The sequence below is a fragment of the Phacochoerus africanus genome, chromosome 6, assembly GCF_016906955.1.
Source record: "Phacochoerus africanus isolate WHEZ1 chromosome 6, ROS_Pafr_v1, whole genome shotgun sequence".
NCBI classification, from domain to species: domain Eukaryota; kingdom Metazoa; phylum Chordata; class Mammalia; order Artiodactyla; family Suidae; genus Phacochoerus; species Phacochoerus africanus.
In genome coordinates this window covers 2,541,141-2,558,631 of record NC_062549.1, presented here as the reverse complement: position 1 = coordinate 2,558,631, position 17,491 = coordinate 2,541,141, and the positions used below count along the sequence as shown (strand labels likewise).

At 57.5% G+C, this 17,491-nt stretch overlaps 1 protein-coding gene across 7 annotated transcripts in view; it reads left to right on the top strand.

Moving 5' to 3' along the window:
* DENND3 (DENN domain containing 3) overlaps positions 1-14,824 on the top strand; it is a 49,139-nt gene extending 34,315 nt beyond the window's left edge. For 4 of the 7 annotated variants that reach the window (XM_047783153.1, XM_047783149.1, XM_047783155.1 and 1 more), the window contains 7 exons: positions 737-844; positions 3,148-3,287; positions 6,748-6,902; positions 7,953-8,086; positions 13,223-13,338; positions 13,410-13,547; positions 13,629-14,824. In XM_047783153.1, the coding sequence (XP_047639109.1) occupies positions 737-844; positions 3,148-3,287; positions 6,748-6,902; positions 7,953-8,086; positions 13,223-13,338; positions 13,410-13,547; positions 13,629-13,829 (992 nt within the window). In that variant the 3' untranslated portion in view covers positions 13,830-14,824. Of the gene's footprint in view, positions 1-736; positions 845-3,147; positions 3,288-6,747; positions 6,903-7,952; positions 8,087-13,222; positions 13,339-13,409; positions 13,548-13,628 lie in introns of those variants that run through there. The other 3 variants (XM_047783150.1, XM_047783152.1, XM_047783151.1) reach the window with 3 other exon arrangements.
* The last annotated feature ends 2,667 nt before the right edge of the window (positions 14,825-17,491 follow it).

Sequence of the window (17,491 nt, the reverse complement as noted above, 5' to 3'; positions counted from 1 at the left end):
ATGCACCCTACATTTCAGCTGTTGAGACCGCTCCAAGCTCGTGCCTAATCTCCCGGAGTTCACAGAAGAGGCTCGCCCTCCTCTATAAACAGCGCACACAGTCACTCCTAATGCCACGTGGCAAAGCGGGCATCCCCAGTGCTCAGCACCCCTGCTCCCTTGCTCCCGGCCAAGAACCGCCTCCCTTGTGTAAAGCTTAACGAGACAACAGTCCGTGATCCTGGCCTAAGTTAACAGTTAGGGTCCACTCGTGACGAATGACAGAAGGTTGGAAAACGAACCTTTTCGAAATCCGCACCCCTTCCCTGGGGGAGGCATCTGGCCATGACTGGGTGGGGGTGGTGTGTGTGTGTGTGTGTGGTGCCGGCTGCTGGCATCTGCTGGGAAGGCTAGTGGTGCTTCTGAATGTCCTTCAGGGCACAGGACACCCCCATGGCAGCCACACAATGGCCCCAGGCGCTGCGGGTGAGGACCTGCTCGCCGGTGGGTTCTGGAGAAGTGCTTGGGCGAGTGTGGCCAGAGCTGCACTTAAACCAAAAGCGACGCGAGGCATGGGTGGGCTCTGTTGGGCCAGGTCCACACGGCTCTAGCTCAGTGTCCTCCTGAAGGAAGGCTGCACCTTTGCAAACGAGGACGTTTTACCCCAGAACCTCCTCGGGGCAGCAGAATGAGCGAGGCTGCGGGATGACATGGGTTTCATGGAGCCTGGACCTCATGCCCCCTGGTTTCGTTTCAGTGCCCATGGTGGTTCCAAAGACGACCTCGGAGACACTGAAGCATAAGATAAACCCTTCCGCAGGGGAGACGGCCCCCCGCGCCGTGGACGTCCTGCTCTACACCCCAGGTACAGGCTTCTCCTCGCTCCCCGCTGGGCTTGGGACAGTCCGGCAGCTCCGACCTGGGTGCGCGGTCAGCCCTGAAGTGGAAGGGGCAGGGGCAGGGGCAGGGGCAGGATGAGGGTGGTTTTGTCCCTGTGGAGGCGAAACCCTGAGAGAGCAGGTGCTGCCGCCCCGTGAACACAGAGGCCAGAGCGCGGTCATGAGGGACGGCGGGGGTGGCGCCGCCTGGGGCCCGTCGGGCCTCACCATCCTCGCCCGTCCGCAGCGCAGGCGCAGTGGATCAGGCGCTCGCTCACACCCTTCGCTCTGATCCAGCCTCTTGTCACTGGGATGGAATGACTGTCCTTCCCGGCTGGTCTGCACATGTCACCACGTGCCTCTGCCTGCTGGCGGACAGCCCCCCCTGCACATGTTCGGGGCCCCTGCGCCGCACATCCAAGCCGCGAGAGGAGGTGGGAATTGGCGCTGCCACAGACCCGAGGATAAACAAAGACCGGCCTTGTGTCACTGGCTGCCAACTGGCCAGACGTTTTTATTTGACGCTGACTGGTCGAGCGCTGCAGCAGAGCGCTCCTCTGAGGGCTTCCAGTGCCGGGGACAGAGGAGCTCCGTTCAGGGCAGAAAAGAACCAGTGTATCCAGGCGCCCTGCATCCAGTCCATCCGATGGGGAGTGATTAGCAGCCGCCGTGCGCTCTGCCCATCGTCCCCTTCTCTGGTCGGGGCCTCACGGAGCCGTCCAGCCATTCACGGCGGGCAGCTCACACTCCACACGGTTCCCGGTGGGCAAAGTTTCCGAGGCCGAGCTGCCCCCCAGCAGGAGAGGTTTGTCTCTTCCCCGAGCATCTAGAAGACCCAGAAAAGCAACAGATCACGTGTGAACGAGAGCAGAGTGCGGCTGACCTCGTCCCGCTGCAGTTTATCCGGTCTTGGCTCTTGGTTGAGGTCCCGCGATGGGAGCACCACAGCCCGGGAGGCTTTCATCACGGCGCCGAGAAAGCGCTACTTTCCCTTAAGTTACCTGACTAGCTGCTCGGTTGCCCGTTCTGATGGGCGCGTAACGTCCCTCTGCGAACACCCACCAGGGCTGGACAAGGTATAAAAACAACGGAGAACGGTGGGGTCCCCCTTCCCGCGCAGCGGCTGCCGGTGGGGGAAGAGGTGAGCAGAGCTTGGCCAACTGTGTGGGGTCAGGGCCCGTCAGGAAAGGGGAGGACCGGCCAGGCCCTCCGAAAACTCCAGGAGTTAAGGGAGCCAGGCACTACGCACCCAAGCCAGCTTCAGCGTCCCAGTCTCTGGGGGCCTGAGACTGCATCCCAGGGGGCAGGAGGCCGTCTCCCCCAGGGGCCAGGACACCAAGGCAATGAAGACCCCGGAAAGCCTGACGGAGGTGGCGCCCCTGTCAGGAGAGCCCGACTCCATCATAAAAGGTCCGGTGCTGTGCAGAGAACACGAAGCCCGACCGCCTCAGGCCACATACGCCTGGCAGTCCCAGGACGCCGGAGATCTGAGCGTGAGAGGCAAGAACCCGCATGCAAACCCGACTGCTAGGCGATAATTTAGGAGGATATATGCGTGCTCTGCAGTAAGGAAGAATTCACAAACAGCATACAAAAAACACGGGCCATAAAGGGGAAGGCTGGCGAATTTGACGACACTGAGGACTTTCAGAAGAAACTCTCAAGAGGGTGAAAGGGGTGGTCGCTGACAGGAAGGGACGTTCACAAGACCGGAGAGCCGACGAGAGGCTCATGTGGGCATCTGTCAAGGATGCGCGCAGACGGCGGAGACTAAGACAGCCGGGTTCAGAGGTGGGCGGGAGACACGCACGCTCCACCCCAGAGGCGGTCCGTCAGCCTCCCCAGCAGCTGGGGAGATGCACACAAACCACGGCTGCAAAACCGAAATCTCCCCCCATCAGAATGGCCAAGATGGGAACGACTGGGGCGGCCACGTGTTGGCGGGGGTGTGGGGCAAGCGGAGCCTGGCCGCGCCCTCAGGGGGCATGCTGGTCTCCCTCCTTCCTCCTGGCCCGGCTCCTGCTCCTTCTGTTCCCCCTGCCTGAAATGCTGTTCCCTAATAATGGTAGGATCTGGAGCAGGTGTGAGAATACATCTGCTCCGGATCCTGGCTCCGTGATGCCATCCCACTCTGTGCCCTTGGGGCTGTGCCTGCCTTTGTATCCTGGGCACCTGGCATGGCACCTGGCACCCGGGGGGGCCTGGGCCGCGTATCTGAGTTGTGGTACGAACCTCATGCTGATGCAGCCAAGGGTTTCCTTTCACCATTGCGGGTTGCTCTCCTTTTTAGGGCATCTCGACCCAGCAGAAAAAGTTGAGGATGCCCACCCCAAATTATGGTGCGCTCTGAACGGAGGCAAGGTGGTCGTGTTTGATGCCTCCTCTTGGACGATTCACCAGCACTGCCTTAAAGTGGGCAATTCTAAATTGGTGAGTAAACCGAGTGCCATCAAATGCGGACAGTTTCAAGAACGCTTCCAGATTAAGCTGTGCTTTTGGAAAGCCAGCGGTCCACCCGTAAAGGCGCCAGGACGCCCGAATCCCACAGCATCACCGCATCCTGCAAGTAGGAGGGCGCTCGTTTTTATCTTGAGCTTTCAAACGAAATGGAAGCTTGTCCCGACCTTCACTTAAACGTTCTTGTTTAGTGAGCAGATAAGGGCTTCAGCCACCCCCCACTCTGAAGCCTAAAGATGGTTTTAGGAACGGAGAGGGCAGGGTGGTTTTCTCACATTTGCATTTCCAGGCGTGGAAAGCAGACGCTGCAATCACTTTACCATATTTGGGGGTGAAAACTGAGAACCGTTTGAATCAAATTTGCTTGATCTCATAGTTCTCTTGTGGTCGAGAAGCCTCAGTTCTTTGGGCTTTCAGACTGATAACTTAGGCAGCATTATCTAACTGAAAGAAAGTAAATTCGTGCAGAAACCACCTCAACCCACCCTCCGAACCTGAGGTCAAGTTTTGGATCCTTAGCGGGCTTTTTGGAGATTTCTCAAGGCCTTGCACGGCCCTTCCAAAACCACTTCCTACATTTGATTCTGCGAGCTGTCACCCACGGCCAAGGCCTTCCTCTGACCTTGCCTGGAACGGTCCTGCGAATTCTGGTATTTCCAGGGTGCGGGGCACCCGTGGGCTTTCTTCCCAGCGCTGCTACCTGTTAGCTCAGGACTCCAGTGTCTTCCAGTACCCCCTCTGCTGCTCAGAATACTGTCACATCTGCTGCCTGGTGGCTTCGCCCTGTCTAACACCCTCTGAGGATATAAAAGAAGGGGCCGTCGGCAGGGTTCTTGGTGGAAAATCCTCCTTTAACACGAAACGACTTTTTTTTTTCATGTTTGATGTGAAAAGCAGGATATAGTAAAGTTTACGTACCTAAGTGTTCAGCATTAATTAGTGTCAGTTTTGGGGAGGCCCTCACTCACGGCATGTGGAAGTTCCTAGGCCAGGGATCAAACCCAGGCTACAGCAGTGACACCACCAGATCCTTAGCCTGCTGCACCACCAGAAAACCTCTAATAAGTATCAATTTTGATGGGCACGTTCCACCATCTAAAAATAATGTGACAATCAGTGGCATATCTATGCTTCCCGAAAATGGGGTGGAATAAATATTGTGAATTTAAATACATGTTGCTGAGAGGGTGGGGGATCATTCTTGAAACTGCTAAACCATCCCCCCACCATGTTTTGGTTTGTTTTGTTTTGTTTTGTTTTTGTCTTTTTAGGGCCGCACCTGTGGCATATGGAGGTTCCCAGGCTAGGGGTCAAATCAGAGCTGCAGCTGCCGGCCTACACCACAGCCACAGCAACTCGGGATCCAAGCCACGTCTGTGACCTACACCACAGTTCCCAGCAACGCCAGATCCTTAACCCACTGAGCGAGGCCAGGGATCGAACCTGCGTCCTCATGGGTCCTAGTTAGGTTCGTTACCACTGAGCCATGACAGGAACTCCCGCCCCCCCACACCATGTTTAAATAATGAGCCTCAGATGTCAAAGGGACAGGATCTGAGGCACATTAAAGCAAAAAATATTTACAAAAGTCTAATGATGTGTTAGAACAAATGGGAAACAAGAAGGAGAAATTAAGGACATTATTCTTATTCTAAAACTTAATTTTTTCCTCTTGGTTCTCAGTTACAAGCATTTCAAAGACTGCTTAATAATAGAATGACTTTTAAAATCCTGGTGAAAATAAAAAGCTGCATTTTGTATCACTCTCTACTGCTCCCCAATCAGGCCAGGTAACAGTTAAATCAGAAAGTTGTCCCAATTATCTGAAAATATCTTCCCACTTGTTTCACAGAGATATTTTATACCATTCAACAAGAAAGAAAATTAGCCAATTATCTCTAGAAAATGCTGCCTCCTCTGAATTTCCAAGTTCAAAGTGGTTTCTAAGCTATCTTTGGGTCACGAAAGAAAGACATTTTACTGAAATTGTGACACTTCTCAGGTAGATGCCTCAAAAGAAAGGGCTTTTTAAAATGATTAATTCTGAAATCAGCAAGGTAGCATCTTTTTCTAACTTATGAGAATATTTATTGGTGAAATTAAAACTCTCCGTAAAAATAAACTCTTTCTTCTGACTTAAAGAGAAGGAAGAGTTTGCCACCGTTGATACTGATTATACTGGCATTACATCCAGTCAACCCCCCAGCGGGATGCAACTGCCACGCTTGGAAATCTGCTTACATTTGAAAATCTTAGACGTTTGTTCAGTTACCAGTAAAGGCTGCCCACCTTGTGAGTGAAGCTGGACACCAGCCCAGGAAGTTCTGGGGAAGGGCAGTTTGGGGATGTGACCAGCTGGCTGAGATGGTGCGGGCAGACACGGCTCTTTCTCACATGCTCGTGTGGCTTTTCTAACGCTTCAATGTCTTAGTTCTTTTTTTTTTTTTTTTTTTTTTAATGGCCTCAGGCCATTAAGGAAGTTCCCAGGCCGGCAGAACCGGATCCTTTTAGCCTCCTGGACCAGGCTGGGACTGAACCCACAGCTCTGGAACAACCCGAGCCGCTGTGGTCAGACTCTTAACCCACTGCTCCACAGAAGGAACTCCCAGCATGTTAGCTCTTAATTTCTAATTTCGCAAGGTCTAGCAATAACCCCTGGCATTGAGCTTGCTAAGCCAGAATCCCAGAGAACTCACTCTGGCTGCAGAGAGCGCTCAGCTTTGTGGTGGAGACACAACTGGGCCTCCTTATTGCAGATTTCACATCTACCTCCCCGTCGGCATTTATCTGTAAGTGCAGGATAAATGCTCACGGTTTAATGGTTTTCCGCAGACATGCCTGTGTGCAGAGCAGGGAAGGGTGAGTCCCTGCGTCTTACCAGCAAGGCGACTCTGCCTTCTGCGTTCAGCCCAAACTGTAGACAGGTGTCCTTTCATGGCTAGTTAGTGCCTTTTATTATGCTCTTGCTGTTTAAAACGACGCCCTAGTGTACAGCTGAAGTGCCAGGAAAACACGTGCATTAGACAAGCCTGACCAGGACGTGTTCAGTTCTGATGAGCCGACGGGGTGCAGCTGACCCTTGAACAACGGGGAGTCGGGGCGCCAGCCCTCTGCACGGTCGACGGTCCAGTGTGACTTTACTGTCAGTGCCGCGTGTCCTTCGTTCTGTGTCCGCGGGCTCGTGCAGGGCTGCAGGATGTCTTTAGTGAAGAAAGCCCATGTGTAAGTGGACCCTCACCGTCCAACCCACGTTGTCCAAGGGTCAAGTGCGTATCAAATAAGGGGACCTTAGACAGGAAGGTGACGCTCTGATCGGGTGGCAACAGGGTGACGGGGGCCATCGGAGCCTGCTGGTCCCGGGAGCGGCCAGCGCCGGGCCGCGAGCGCTCGGGCCGTAACCCTGTGCCCCTGCCTCTCTCCTGGCCCCGGTTAGAACTGCATGGTGATGGTGGAGCAGAGCCAGGTGTGGGTCGGCTCCGAGGACTCCGTCATCTACATCATCAACGTCCACAGCATGTCCTGCCACAAGCAGCTCACGGACCACCGCGCCAGCGTCACGGGCTTGGTGGTGCAGGACGGGGCGCCCAGGTTCGGCCGGTCCCCGGGGAGGGCGGGCGGGCTGCCTGGCGCTTGGGCGGGCCCCGGCGGGGAGGATTCACCTCGCTGTGGGCGATCGCCTGCAGGGGCCGGGCGGGGGCGGGCAGGGAAGCGGGTCTGGAAGGAGGCGTCAGGGGCACTCTTGTCCGTCTCTGGCCGCGGGTGCAGAGAAGTTGTTCCTGGTGACCACCTCCGGGGACGCACCGTGGTCCTGGCGGCTGGCACTCGGCCTTCCCGGCCTGTTGCTTGGCTTCTGGTGTCTGCCTGTCGGGGCCCCTGTGTCTCTTCTTATAAGGTCACTGCCGTGTTAGATGAGGGTCCATTTGAGGACTTCCTTTAACTCCCTCTGTAAGGGCCCCATTTCCAAAGCAGGTGGCCTTGTGAGGAACCGGGGTCCTGGGGGTAGGACTTGAATGTATCTTTTTCGGGGATGTGATTCACCATAGGCTGTGTTTATTACCTCATTCCCTCCCTGTCTTTGGTGCATCAAGGCCCGCTCCCTGAAGGCAGCCCCGTGTCTCTTCTGCTCTCTGCTGTGTCCTACTTTTGGGACAGGGGCCGGGAGAACTGGGCGGCCTCCCCCCCAACCCCCGTGAGGTGTGCCCAGGCCACCACCCTGAATGGGCACAGCCCCTCCTGGACATGGGGCCATGGCTCTGAAGCTTTCTGCTCATCCCTCATGTTTCAGGGGGACCCTTGTCCTCAGGCAGGTGGGCCAAGGTTCTCACCCGGAGATTAAAGGCCATCAGCGGGGCAGGGGCCGTACCCGGTACCGGCCAAGCCCACCTCCCCTGCAGCTGCCAGTCACCGACCCTGCGCTCACCCTTGACCTGGAGCAGCGAACACCAGGGGAGGTGCCGGGTGGGCCCAAGGACCCGCCCCTTCCCGCTGCCTCCCCCAGCCTCACTCCGGCCACCTTGACCGTGTCTGTCCCCCGCCATTGTGCTGTGCCTGCTTGCCCTGGAGGTCACTCTCTTCTCTCTGGACAAAGACTCACGGGGATGTCGGGGCCATGGTGAAGTGTGTGCATTTGCCCTGCAGCGCCGTGTACTCGTGCAGCGCGGATGGGACGGTGCTGGCCTGGAACGTGAGCTCGCTGCGGGTGACCAGCAGGTTCCAGGTGCCGGGAAACGGGCTCTCGTCCATCACCCTGTACGGAGACCGCCTGTGGTGCTGTAAGTTCTGCCCTGGCCCTCAGGCCTGCCAGGCTGGGAGAAGGCGACACCGGCAGCCACGGCCCGTTGCCTTCAGTTCACGTGTCCCCACTTGGACTGGGAAGTCTGGCTCCTCTGGGCGCCCGGCTCCCCGCTCCCCTCCTGAGTCTGCCCCGACCTTGCAGCTGACGGGACAGGACGCCCCCTGCCTCTGCTTTCCCTGTGTCCCCCGGGGTCGCTGCCACTCCTTCCGACAGCCCTCGGTGGCCCTGTCACTTGTGGATCTGAGCAGGGCCCTTTGCAGGGGAGTGGCGGGGAGGTGCAGACCTCATCAGCAGGTGGTGGCTGCTGGCCTGTGTTCTGTATTTCTGGGCATCACCGCAAAGGCGGCCTGCCCTCCGAGGGCTCCCCTGGCATGTGCCAGGGGACAAGAGTGATGGTGTGAATACTTCTGTTAAGTTGAAGCACATCTGACAAAGGATGCGCTGCACAAGATGCAGGTGTGCCGTTGTGTCTCAGCGGAAGTACCCCCCACGTAACCCTGACAACCGCAACACAGGGCGTTTCCAGCACAGCTCCCCGACCCTCTGCAGGAAACAACAGTTCGGGATTCTGTCTTGGGTTTGCTTTGCTTGTTCCAGAACGTTCCATAAGTGGACTCTAAGCAGGTATTCTTTTCACCTGGCTCAGTTCCAACACAGTGTTTTTCAAAGGACTCACCCATGAGGCTGGGGTAGCAGTAGCGCCTTGGCTTTGTGGCATGGGTGCTGCAACGCCGTTACCCATATGCTGCTGGGGGTGGACCTGGGTTAACGGGGTTTCAGCGTTGAAGACGTTACCACTCTTGCCCGGAGCGGCCGCCCTGCCTTCTGTCCCCGCGGGCAGTCTGTGTGGCTTCTCGTGCCTCGACACCGGCACCACAACCTGACAGGGTCTGTGCTTTGCCCTCGTTGTCCTGGTGGGTGTGAGCTGTCACCTCCTTGGGGCTTTGGTGGCATTCCTAGAGAGCATCTTTTCACAGGCTGTTGCCACCTGTGTCATCCTCAAAGAGACGTCTTTTCAGGTCCTTTGCCCGTCCGTCTGCTCACTTTCAAGGCTGTTGCTGGCATGGTTGAGTGAAAACTTACTTATTTTTCCCTCATCTGTTCTTTTTTTTTGGGTGCCTTCATTAGAGTGAATAATCTTCTCTCCTGTCTTTTGAGCTCTATGGGTTTTGTTTTACTTTTCAGCAGTTGCTCTGAGGGTTGTGATATGCAACCTTAACGTCTCACGTCTGCCTTAAATACCTGTTACCCCACTTCATGTTTAATGGACACGGTGCACGGTAGTAAAATTCCATTTTACCTCCTCCTGCCCCTTGTTATTGTTAAAGGCAGGCTTTTATTTCTATGATTGTGACAAACCTTCTATTTAAGTTTTTTTTTGTTTGTTTGTTTTTGCTTAAGTATTTAATGGTCTTTTAAAGCAATTAAGAAAAAATTATTTGTGCCCATATAGTTTCCATTTTTGGTGCGCTTCATTCCTTCTTAAAATCCAGGTTTCCATCTTGCATCACTGCCCCTTAACCTACGAACTTCCTCTAGTGTTTCTTAGCATCTGCATCGGCTGTAAACAGAGTCTAGGCTGATAGTTGTAATTTTTCTCCTCCCCGCACATCAGAAATAGCATTCCGTTCTCTTCCAGCTGTGTTTGCTCCTGGCGAGAGGTCTGCCGTCGTTCTCACTGTCCTCCTGAATATGATGTGTCTGGCTGCTTTTACGGTTTTCTCTCTGGTTTGCATGAGCAGAACTATGGTGCTCAGGTGTGAAGGGCTTCGGTTTATCTTGCTTATGGTTTTTCTTTCTGGAGGAACCTTTTTTTTTTTTTCCGGTCTTTTTAGGGCCACACCCTCGGCATATGAAAGTTCCCAGGCTAGGGGTTGAATCGAAGCTGCAGCTGCTGACCTATGCCACAGCCACAGCACCGTGGGATCCATGCCACGTCTGTGACCTACACCACGGCCCACGGCAATGCCAGGTCCTTAACCCACCGGGCGAGGTGAGGCATCGAATCTGCATCCTCGTGGATGCTAGTTGGGTTCGTTAACTGCTGAGCCACGACGGGAACCCCTTGGGGAAAACCTTTTACCATTACTTCTTCCAGTATTTCTTTTGCCCCTTCTCTCTCCCATGCCTTCTGGGATCCTTATTACATGTTGGTTGGACTATTCAGTAACACCCCACAGGCCTCAGACACTGCTGGAATTTTTTCATTCTTACTCTCGTGAGCTTCGGTCTGGCCGAGACCTGAACCTTTCTTCTTCTGTGCCGTCTGCTATGAAACCCACCCAGCAAATTCTCATTTTAGTTCTGGAGTCCCACTCTGTTTTGTTGATGGCTGTTCGGCAGTTGTGATTTTGGTATTTTCATGAGAAAGTGAGCCCTGGCCCTTCCGCTCTGCCACTTGTCCCAACCCCCCTCTCCTGAATTACACACGCTTCACCCTCCTGCCGTATCTCCCTGGAAGTTTTCCAATATATTTGTCCATGTGAATCTAAAGCCGTTGTCTGCTGGACGCTGGATCACCTGTGGACCCACTTCTGTTTACAGGGGTTTTTCCCTCTTGATTTTTAGTCACATTTTCGAGCTTCGCGTGTATAGTAATCTTCATTGTGTCTTGGACACCGTCGATGGCACGCTGAGGCGACTCTGAACTGTAGCCTTCTTTAAAGGGCCTTAAGTCTTGTTCTTGAAGGTCATTAAAGGACGGGCAGATCACCTTGACCCTGTGCAGAGGCTGGGTTCTCGGGTTTTCTAGGGTGGTGAGTACATTTCGTTTTGACCTTCGTTGCCGGGCAGAGCCCTTGCTTCTTGTGTGGTCTTTGTTCTCACACACACGGCCCTTTTAGGGGTTCAAGGGAAGGCCCAAGGTGTATACCAAGCCTAAGAGGGATGGGCCAGAACTTGGAACTCTTACCTGCGTAGCCCTAGGAAGCTCTGAAATCTCTTCTCGTGTCTCGAATGTTCCAGTTCTGCTGTTTATACATATGTTTTGGGGCCCCCTTATTTGGAGGAGATTCCCCCTCTGTCTGCATGCCCTCAACCGAGATGGCCTGCTGTGTACCGCGGGAACCTCTGTTCCTCAGTGCCCCACAGAGAACTGGAGGTGCCCCTCCGGGGAGACCCAGGTGACGGCTCAGCTCACAGCGTGTCCTTCCCTTCTTTCAAAGACCGTGCCCCTCGGCGTTGGTGGATCTCCAGGGACTGTCAGGCGTGGGTGTGTGTGTGTGTGTGTCTGCCTGCCTGTCTGTCTCCCCCTGGATGCGTTTGGACCAGAAGCTTCCTGTTAAGTACAGCGAGGGACACGCAGGTCGGGAGGAGGGTGGATGACCTTGTTTGAAGGATGGAATCCCTTTTGTTTCTCGAGTTGATGAGCCCAGCAACCATCCTCCCTATTTAGGGACAGTGGCAAAAGTACAAGAGGAAGCGGGGTTTCTTCGGGTGAAAGAGGGTGTCTGTCTGCCTGTGCAGGGTTTGTTCTAAGTCTTCACCTAAACAGGCCTAGCTGCCCAAAACCTCGCTCACACACCAGACGTGGCCTGTGGGCGCTGAAAGAGAGGCTGGTGGGTAGACAGGGCGATGCCTCACGTCCCTGGCGAGGTGAGCCTGGGCGCCCCCAGCTTCCCTTTTCCTGGCCCTGTCACCGCACTGCAGACCCTCGGTGCCTCCCAGAGTCTGGACGGAGGCTGCCTTTGTCCTCGAAGGACGAGGCCCCGGTCGTTGCTAGGAGGGAGTGGACCCCGATCCTGCTCTTCGTGGTCAGCGGTTGCCCTGTGAGGTGGCTCAAGTTGCCGCCTCTGTGCCCATTCGGGTTCAAATCTAAGTGTTGTCACGGTTGGTCACTTTGGGCTGGTCCCTTGTCCTCTTGGAGACTGTTTCTTCACGTGAAAAGTGAGAGGAAAACAACCCTTCCCATGTGAGAGCACGCTGACTCCTGAGAGATGCGAGAGGCAGAGGCTGGGCCTCGGAGCATCCACGGGTGTGAGGGTCAGTGACAGTAACCCCCACGGGTGGCCCTGGCGGGATGGGCAGGCCCGGCTTTGAAGGGGGAGGGGCAGCGAAAGACAGCATCCCCCGCGGGAGCATCACCCCAGGTCCTTCCGCCCATGGCAGGGGCGCCTTCCCTTTGGGTGTCTGGCCCACCTCGGGGCCGGTGACCGGTCCCACCTGCACCTGCTGCCCCCACCGCGGCCCCTTGTGCTCGCACCATTAGGGTTGGCGTGGGCTTGGCCCTCTCTCCCCCAGCCGGGCCAGGCAGCGTGCAGAGCCTGCTGGTTGGTGCTGAGGAAGGGCCCCAGGTGACAGCAGTGTCTCTCGGCAGGACTTCCTGCCACGCAGGTGTCCCTAACAGGCAGCAGCATCCGAAAGGTCCTCCTTGGTGCCGGAGGACAGGGCGTCTCGGGGTAAAAGGCTTGCTAAGGGGAGGCTGCGGCCGGCTTCCCGGGTCTCACAGGAAAGGTGTGTGTGGGCTCGGGGGCCGCTGGGCTTGGAGTCCCAGGGGTGGCCAAGGACAAGGGGTCATTCCTCTGTGGCCATGAACCGCCCCCCCTCCCCGTGATAGGAAGCCGGAGCCCACCTGGGGGGCTCGCCCCCTTCTCCTGTCCCTTCCTCTGTGGTCGATGGTGCTGCCCGGGGGCTTCGCGCAGGGCGGGAGGTGGAGGGACAGTCCTGCAGCCCCTCGCTCTCCTCGGAGGGGCTCCGTCTGCACCCAGCCTCGGTCCAGCCTCCTCTCTGCAGTACTAACTCGGCGACCTGTGGCTCTGGTGATGTGGCGTGGGAGGCCTGGGCTTCCTGCGTGGTGACCAGAAACAGACAAAGAGGAGCTTCCAGAGGCCCCCAGGGAGGGCACTGTCACCTGCACTTCTGACCCTCGCCAGCGGGTGCTGTGGCTCGGGAACAGGAACTCCCCCAGAACCTCGGCAGCGGGGCGGCCTCTTCAGCACAATGGGGCCACGGTCTGCGTGTCCCTGAGAAAACGCGGGGGCGCCCCAGGCCGTTAGCGAGGCCGATCCGAGGGCGGCCGGCCGCGGGAAGGACCCGTGGCCCCGCCAGCCACAGCGCGGCTGTCAGGCGCGTTGGTCCTTGCGCCTGGCCCTCACGCCGGCTCGTCGCCCCGCAGGTGCCGGGAGCAGTATCGTGGTCATGACCGCGAGTGGATTCCTCCATCAAGAGCTGAAGATCAACGAGGGCTTTAAGGACAGAAGCGCCTTCCTGGCTTTCCAGCTCCTGCACGAGGTACCTGCCGCAGCTGGGCCACTGCCCGCGTGCCCCTGGGCCACCCCGTGTCCTGACCCGTTCCATTTTAGCAGGAGCAGCTGTGGGCGGCCTGTTCCAGGTACGACAGCATCTACGTCTGGAGCCTGGAGGACCTGGCGCGGCCCCCGCAGAGGGTCTGCCTCCGGGACTGCTCGGCGATCACGTGCATGATCAGGGTGAAGCAGCAGGTGAGGCGGGGCCGCGCCCCCGGAGCCCCCGCGGCCGCCGGGGCGCGTGGCCCGCGTGCTCACGGCCCGCTCTCCTCGCAGATCTGGGTGGGCGGCACGGGGCTGTCGCAGGGGAGACCCAAGGGGAAGATCTACGTCATCGATGCCGAGCGGCGGACGGTGGAGAAGGAGCTGGTGGCCCACGCGGACACCGTGAAGACCCTGTGCTCCGCGGAGGACAGATACGTGCTCAGCGGGTCCGGCTGCGAGGAGGGCAAGATCGCCATCTGGAAGGTCGAGTGACCGCGGGCCAGCATCGCGGACGGCGTGCTCGGCAGCCACGCGCCTCGTGCGGGCGCCGGCGCCTCTCCCCGGGGGCGGCCAGGCGGGTGGGCGGGGCCGCCGCAGGTGCCTGCCCGGCTCTCCGGCCTCGGTCTCGGCGGGAAAAGCCGCCCTTCCTGTCTCGGACCCGATTGAACTACCGTTCCAGGGCGGGGTGCTTCTCAGGCGGCACCTGCTGAGAAGGCCCCCCTGCGTTGTCTCGATGGTTCCAGCACCTGCGACGCGGGCCAGCCAGAAGCAGTTTAGCCACAGCCCCGGGACCTGCCGACCTCGAGTCTCCGGTTGTGCTCTTCCTGCAGGCCACTTGCCGAGTACGGAGCCCCAGAGCCTGCCAGCCCTACGCTGACCTCGTCTCCAGCAAAGCTCGTGAGAAGGGCTGTCGGTTTTTGTTCTGTTTCACAGCTGCACCCTGGGACACAGACGTTCCCGGGCCAGGGACTGCATCTGAGCCGCAGCTGCAGCAACACCAGATCCTTTAACCCACTGCCTAGGGCCAGAGGCTGAACCTGCACAGCAACCTGAGCTGCTGCAGCCGGAGTCTTAACCCGCTGCACCACAGCAGGAGCTCCAAGAGGGGCTCTTTTTAAATGACCTCCTTGTGGTTGGACAGGTTGGCGCCTGCCCCGGCTCTTTCCCATCCCAGCAGGTGACCAGGGCCTGCCCAGGGAGAACACTGTGATAAGGCTGTCTGGACCGGGTGGCCGGCTCAGGCAAGCTGTGTCTTTTCTTGTTCTTTTTAACTAACGCAACATTTTTATAATGAAGAGACCTAAAGCTTTTTTCTACCAGAGTTCCACCTAAAATAGCACGTACCGACTCTCACCAGATACCAGTGTACATTTCATTTCCACTCTACTCGGGTCTCGCTGCACAGCGTGTGTGCATATGTAGATGGTGCCTTATTATTTAACTGAGGATAATCAGACTGGCTATAAATAAGTATTTGCGGAGAGAGACCAGTTGTGTATTTTTACCGTAACACAGATTTCGTCCCCAAACTGTCAGCGAGGGAGGTTTCGGCGTGGTTGCTGGACACAGAGGGAGCAGTGTGTCGGGGCCTGGGGGCCTGTCCCCGTGGATCCATGATGCACTCAGCTGCAGGGGCCTGGCCCCGGACCCTCCGCCCCGGGTTTCTGGGCCTGGGACGGGCACCCTGCGAGGCCTCGCCCTCCCAGAGAGGTCGCCGAGGGTCTCTGTCAGGCCCTCTGAAAACAGCCAGGCTTTAGAGGCATCTGCAGGGGCCCGGAAGGTGCGAACAGTGACATTCTGGAGCATTCTGAGACCATGGTGCGCAGAGCAGCTGGACAGCCTAGTTCCACGTGCCCCCACCCAGTCCGTCTCTCTCTCTGGGGAGGGGTGTTTCCACGACTTCCAGAAGGGGGCCGGCCAGCAGCGACGGGCGGAAGGTGGAATTGGGCTTTCCTAAACCCACCACACATGAAAAGCGTGTCAGAATCCCCATCAGTACTGCATTCCGACCCACCCGTCCCCGGGGGTTTTCACCTTGTGGAGACGTGCACTCCCTCGGTGACCCAGTAGCGGCTGCTGTCCGCTTCCGCCCTTCCGGCCTCGCCGGAGAGCTTCCCCCCCCCCCGCCGCCCCCCCAGGGCCGCCGTGGGGGGTGGGGGTGGGGGTGGAGGGCGGCTTTCGCGCTTTTCCTTGTTCTCGGTGGGGAAGCTTCGCCACGACGGCGACTGCGTTTGAAGTGAGCGCAGAAAGACCAGAGGCGTTTAGGACACGTTCTTCACCCCCAAGGGGAAGAGGCGGCGGCCCGTGGGGCTCGCGGGGAGCAAACGGGCGGCGCGCGAGCGCGGCTCTGTCGCGGGCGAGGGACCCGCCCGTGGGGACTGCGGAGGGAAAGGCACGTGCGGGCCTTCGGCGCCTCCGCGCTGAGCTGGGGCCGAGACCGCTGAGTCGTGCAGAGGCCCTGGAGGAGCCAGACTCATGAAGCAGACGAGACCGCCCTGCAGGCATCAAACGGCTGCCGGAAAAGCCCGTGTAGCTCACACTAGGAGCGGGGCTGCGGGGAGCTCCTGGCCGGCTTGGCCGATGCAGACCGTGGGCGAGGCTCTCTCCAGGGCCTGTCAGCCCCGCTCCCCGCACACACACGCCCAGCAGGATGCGCTCAGAGGACAGCCCGGGGATCGGAGGGAGCTGTGCCTTCTGAATTACAAGGGTGTGACTTCTGTCCATTTCTAGAGGATTCCTCAGGAAGATGTAGGAATGCTTTCTCTGCATGGTGGCGGGGTGGGGGGGTGGGGGGGGGGGGGTGGGGGCATGGCTGGAAAGCCAGGCAGGGGGCCCTGCTGTCGCTGCCTCTGCCAGCGTTGGTGTTTAGCACCGTGAGGCTCAGCGCCCCGGGAGGTGGGGCTCGTAGACACCGCAGAGCTGGTTTCTCCCAGGCGGGGTGCGGCCTGGAATGGCTTGGCCTGCTGGGAAGCTCTGGGCTTCTGCGCCTTGGGACAGAGAGGCAGCCTGGGACCCTGGGCGGGGGGCGGGCAGGAGGACCTGGCCTCCTGTTGATGCCTGTAAAATAGAGGCATTAATCAAATCAAATCAAAATAAAATAGCTCCTTCTCATAGGGCTGCTTTGGAGACACAGAAGGGCCATCCACTACCAGGCCTGGGAGCAGCTCAGAGGATGTTCGGTCCTGTGCTGCCTGCTGGGCTCTTGTGAAAAGAAGAAGGTGCAAATAAAAGTGACGGAACTACTGCAGCTGAATGGTGGCCCTGAGAGCGACATCCAGACATCCACGTCCCAGCCCCCGGGACCTGGGTGGTGATCTCATTTGGAAAAAGTATCTTTGTAGATATAATTAGGTTCAGGGTCTTACGATGGGGTCATCCTGAATCCAAAGACAAGTGTCCTGAAAAGAGGTCAGAGGCCGCCTTCATGTCACCTGCAGGAGATGCGCTCCAGACGCCAAAGTGCACATGGACCAAGAGTGAAGGGTGACGAGCCTGCGCCCTGCAGACGATGAGCCTAAATGGCAGGCAGAGCTGTGACTATCAGACTAGACGACGGCAGCGGAGGGCACAGGACAGGGGACAGGGTGCGTGTGGCGGAGGGGTTGGCGCATCTAGGTGGCGAGGTGAACCTGGACGTGTCTGCGCTTAGCAGCAGAGTCACGCTGTGTGACACACGCACACTAGGACTGCAGGAGAAACCAGACAAGCCCACTCTCACTGGAGATGCTGACACACTCCTCAGCAAACTGACAGAGCAAGCAAATCCAGAATGAGCAAGGCTGGAGGAGATTCGACACAGCCCGCCACCACGACCTGATTTACAGAAGGCCACGCCAACGACAGTGGAGACCCGTCTTTTCAAGGACACCCAGGGTCTTTGTCAAGCTAGGTTATGTACTTGCTGACCAGAAGGTGCGAAAGATTTAAGTCACAGGATATGTTCTCAGACCACGGCAAAATTAAATGAGACATCAAAGGCAGTAATTACCTAAAAACCCCCAAATGAAAATTACGTTGGAAGTTAAACAACATGCTTCCAAATATAACCCATGGGTCTAGGAGAAGAAATCACTAGGGATGTTATAAACTGTTTTGAACTGAGTGATAGTGAAGACAGAATGACTCAAAATTCATAGGATGCAGCTAAAGCAGTG